The sequence below is a fragment of the Sprattus sprattus genome (assembly GCF_963457725.1).
Source record: "Sprattus sprattus genome assembly, chromosome: 11".
NCBI classification, from domain to species: Eukaryota; Metazoa; Chordata; class Actinopteri; order Clupeiformes; family Clupeidae; genus Sprattus; species Sprattus sprattus.
In genome coordinates, this window is record NC_137909.1 from 27,569,893 (window position 1) to 27,575,056 (window position 5,164).

Consider the following 5,164-nt stretch of genomic DNA (forward strand, 5'->3'; position numbering starts at 1 on the left):
GGGTTGCTACGCAACACCTGAAACTTTAAAGTTCCATTTGTGTGAAAAACGATTCCTTCCGCTGAGCGTCGGGGTCCTGTTCGCCCTTTCGGGGTTTATTTTCTGTGCTGACCGGCGGACAGCCCTTACATAAGGGTAGCAGACCAGGTACCATTATTGCTGTAGGCTACCCTCCTGAAAATCCAGGTAAGGCTATGGAGGCTTCAGTAGGACACTGGAAAGAAATCGGAATACCGTATAAACCTTTATGAATGGATTTATACTACATCGTGAACAATTAAGTTACATGAAATCCCATTAACTAAAATGTGAATGTAATGTAAAACCGCTGTATATTTTCAAGTTGGATTTAAACCAAAGAACATGGTAATTGTGAGGGTGTTGTTGACTATACCATTAGAAAACAATGTAACTCTGATAGACTTGTATGCGAGTGCCCGACACCCCGCGCGGGAGTGAGGAGGGGAAGGGTCTCTGGCACAGTAGGGGAAGGATTCCCTGCGCGCGGTCCAAGTCAGCGGTGCCACAGCTCTCAGGTGAGACTGGTCAAGTTCAAAAACCGCAACAACTATACACTTTCCTCACCGCCGCGACGGGAAGCTCTGTCGGCAGCCTATAGGACACTGGCTCTTACAGACAGAGGAAGCAAGAACTTGACTAAGCGGCTTTGGACCTTTGGACGCGGAACGCCTCAGATAAGCCTCCTCATAGCGCTGTACAAATCTCCTCCTATTCGCACCAATGCGTAGTACCAGAACATAACTTTGTGACTATATTCCGTAGAGATGGCGGCTTTCTTTATGTGACAATGAGTGCTGTAAGGAACCATTATTTGAAGCCACCTGATGTAGGACATGCACGGGAAAACCTCGCGCTCTGTCCGCCGCGCGGTCCTTACGCAAAGGGGCTACACAGATCCGCTAAATACCGACGGCAAAAAAACTACTGAGCATGTATAGCTGTGAGCACTTCTTCAACAACATTCTCTCTCTGAGCTTTTATAGATGTCAGGACTTCTTCAACAACATTCTCTCTCTGAGCTTTTATAGATGTCAGGACTTCTTCAACAACATTCTCTCTCTGAGCTTTTATAGATGTCAGGACTTCTTCAACAACAGCATCACTCCTCTTCCACTGGGTGCCGGCGTAGTGGAAGAACTCAGCGAACGCTGGTGAGACCTGAGGGGTTTCGGTAAACATGCCATCAAACCTCACCGGCTCAAACAGCACGACAATTCCCCCGGACGCTCACCGCAACTTTCCCGCCCTCATCTTTGGAATATTGCTCATCATTGTCATCATCTGTGGAAATCTGCTCGTGTGCATTAGTGTTTACACGGAGAAAGCGTTAAAAACAACTACAAACTACTTCATAATTAGCTTAGCTGTCTCAGACTTGTTACTGGCGGTGCTGGTGTTACCGCTCTTCGTGTATGCTGAGGTGAGTAGTGTGTTTTTGATTTTTAAACGTCAATCGTTACGCAATTGATTGATCTGACAAACTTCCTGCTGTCCATCAATAGAGTGATTGGATGAACACAAATGTCATTTGGATATAAAAGGGGATGATGGAGACGAACTGGTGCCCTACTTACTCTACCCTTTAAACAGTGTTTGTATCATTAGTTATTGCCACGTCTAACAACGTGTGTGTGTGTGTGTGTGGGTGTATATATGTAAGATCATAAAAGTGTCTGTGCGGCACACAGCATTAACCCAGATCAGTGGGACTTGTGCCAGCTCTCTAACAATACACTTCTGTCCCATCAGTGGGACACAGGGACACAGGAGGTCAGCCTGACGCAAAACACACACAGACGTCCTCACTGTGGGGGGTGCCTGCAGAATGGGCTCTTTCACTTGTTGGGCAAATATGGCCCGTGAAATTAGGCAACATCAAAAGACCCATAAGAGGCTGTTCTGTTTTGTTGCTCAGTTCATTAAAAGGGCATTTGTCTCCCTCCTTAATTGCCATAACAGGCGTGTGTCCTCCTCATTAGGCTGATAACAGGAGTGTGTCCTCATTGGGCGAATAACAGGAGTGTGTCCTCATTGGGCGAATAACAGGAGTGTGTCGTCATTGGGCGAATAACAGGAGTGTGTCGTCATTAGGTGGATCTAAAGTCGGACAGGGGCAGAGGGCCAGAGTGTTTGAGGCGTTTAAAGGAGATCAGCTGTTAATGAGGAAACTCACCTCTCCAACTCCAGGGCACCCAATCAAAAAAGGAGAGGAGAGGAGAGGTGAGGAGGGAAGACAAGGGAGAGGAGAGAAGACTGGTTAGAGAGAGGAGTGGAGACTGGTTACTGAGAGAGGAGAGGAGACTAGCGACTGAGAGAAGAGAGTAGAGAAGAGGAGACTATTTACTGAGAGAGGAGAGAAGAGAGGAGAGGAGACTAGTTACTGAGAGAGAAGAGAAGAGAGGAGACTAGTTACTGAGAGAGGAGAGGAAACTAGTTTCTGAGAGAGGAGAGGAGAGAAGAGAGGAGACAAGTTACTGAGAGAGGAGAGGAAACTAGTTTCTGAGAGAGGAGAGGAGAGAAGAGAGGAGACAAGTTACTGAGAGAGGAGAGGAAACTAGTTAGTGAGAGAGGAGAGGAGAGAGGGAAGAGAAGAGAGGAGAAAAGAGGAGACTAGTTATTGAGAGAGGAGAGAAGACTAGTTACTGAGAGAAGGGAGAAGAGAATAGAAGAGAGGAGAGAAGAGAAGAGAAAAGAGGAGACTAGTTATTTAGAAAGGAGAGGAGACTAGTTAATGAGAGACAAGAGAAGAGATAGGAGAGAAGAGAATAGAGGAGACTAGGCTTTGAGAGAGGAGAGGAGACTAGTGACACAGAGTAGATTGGTTACAGAGAGAGCAGTGTGTAGGTCAGGACACAGAAAAGGATGTGAGATCATGTGCTGTAAACAGGTAAGGTATGTGATGTCACCCTTGTGTGTGTGTGTGTGTGTGTGTGTGTGTGTGTGTTTGTGTGTGTGTGTGTGTGAAGTTCCAGGATGGCGTCTGGACCTTGAACATGTCCATCTGTGATGCCCTGATGACCATGGATGTGATGCTGTGCACAGCCTCCATATTCAACCTCTGTGCCATCAGCGTTGACAGGTACCTCTCCTCCCATTCAGTTCACACCTCAGTACCATGGCAACAGGTACCTCTCCTCCCATTCAGTCCACACCTCAACACCACGGTGACAGCTAACCTCCCTGCCAATCCGTCTACACCTCAACACCATGGTTACAGCTACCCTCCCTCCCATTCAATCTACACCTCAACATTAAGGCAACAGCTACCCTCCCTCCCATTCAGTGTACACCTCAACACCATAGCAACAGGTACCTCTCCTCCCATTCAGTGTATACCTCAACACCATGGTTACAGCTACTCTCCTCCCATTCAATCCACACCTCAGCACCATGGCAACAGGTACCTCTCCTCCCATTCAGTGTATACCTCAACACCATAGCAACAGGAATCCCTCCTGTTAAGTTTAAACTTGATCACCATGGCAACAGGTCCCTCCCTCTCCCATTCGGTGGGAAATGCATTCCTCCCTTCATTTAAATGTCACCTGAGAGAGCAGAGAGCATCTAAAAGTAAACATAAATACAAATGCCAACATAACGACTCATTTGGAGCGCGTCTGGGTTCTGCATCTGGGTAATGTGAGTTTTCAGATTTGAAATATCCAGGCTCCCTCAAACAGCCCTCCAGGGAAAACATGCCATGCAAGCAGAGAGCCCTGGTGGAAAATGACGTCCAGCGTAATCAATCTACTTATTTACGGACATTAATGGAATTTCAGTGCTAAATCACTAGATTCAATAAGTGTGTCTTTGATTCTGTTTGCAGTAATATCAGTGCAAATGCTGATAGATTGCTTTGGCCTGACGTGAGCGGAGAGCAATAGGCCTAAGAGCTGCACGGCAGTGAGGGGAGAAGTGAAATGTCGTACTGCACCAGGCTGAGGTGAACTGTCTTAACGTCTCAAACTGTGTGACTGTCTTAAACAGGCGAACATGCCGACATGTTGCCGAATTGTCCCTGTTCTTCTCCAGGTCAGCCCTGATTTTTAGCCTGAGATTTAGGCCCGAGGCGGTCAATCAGTTTCTGGCTCAACCTTCAGGCATCTGCTCTGCTCTGAGTCCTCCCTGTCACTCCTCAATCATCCTGTCAGTCAATCAATCCTCACGGTAGCCCTGATTTATAAATCACACCGCACGACGACCACCAGACTCGTAACAGATCCACTCTCGTCCCATGCAGTGCCGTGACCCTGTGGTCACTGTGAGGAAGCACCTCAGTAGAGTCCAGCTCCGATTCACAACCTGAGCCACACCCCAACCCCAACATTGATCCCAATCCCAATCCTAATCCCAACCCTAATCCTCACCCCAACCTTAATCCTTAGCCTAACCCTTACCTCAAAATCATTCCTAGTCCTGGAAAAAAAAAATGGAAATGAGCCCTAGTGACTAGTGACTGTTTATGGCAGAGATAGTGACACACACACACACACTCTGGATTTGACATCTGCATTTTACCCATCCAGGGTAGTGATACAGTCCTAACCCCAACATCAACCCCAGTCCTAACCCCAACCTCCACCCACAGGTTCATCGCGGTGTCCGTCCCTCTGGCCTACAGCAGGAAGCACGTGGACCAGAGGCAGATCCTCCTCCTGTCGGGCACCTGGGTCCTGGCGCTGGCGGTGGCGTCGCCCGTCATGTTCGGCATCAACAACGTCCCGGGGCGCGTTCAGAATGAGTGCAAGCTGGAGGACAACAACTACGTCATCTACTCCTCCGTCTGCTCCTTCTTCATCCCGTGCCCCATCATGCTGCTGCTGTACTTCGGAATATTCCGGGGCCTGCGGAGGTGGGAGCAGGCTCGGAAGGCCAAGCTGAGGAGCAGCATGCAGATCTCGCAGAAGCTGCAGGACGCCGCCGCCACCGCCACTACTACTACCACCATGCCCCCCCCTCCGCTGCCAGGCGCCCAACCACCCCCACCACCACAGCTACCTCCCACCGCCATCAAGCGCCAGCTCACAAACCTGAACCTGCACCTCGCCAAACAGCGCAAGCTCACAGAGCTGAAGCTGGAAGAGCTGGACCAGGATTCAGACGCAGAGCAGTCTACCGTCTCGCCGCCCCCAGACCGTAACCA

General features: G+C 49.1%; 1 protein-coding gene across 1 annotated transcript in view; it reads left to right on the plus strand.

Moving 5' to 3' along the window:
- Nucleotides 1-1,198: 1,198 nt before the first annotated feature.
- The window catches only part of drd4a (dopamine receptor D4a), a gene marked incomplete at both ends in the record, with an annotated part of 6,954 nt that continues 2,988 nt past the window's right edge, over nucleotides 1,199-5,164 (plus strand). The window contains 3 exons of the mRNA XM_080847943.1: nucleotides 1,199-1,441; nucleotides 2,988-3,100; nucleotides 4,610-5,164. The exon at nucleotides 4,610-5,164 is cut by the window's right edge and continues 167 nt beyond it. Of these exons, the coding sequence (XP_080704069.1) occupies nucleotides 1,199-1,441; nucleotides 2,988-3,100; nucleotides 4,610-5,164 (911 nt within the window). The remainder of the gene's footprint in view (nucleotides 1,442-2,987; nucleotides 3,101-4,609) is intronic.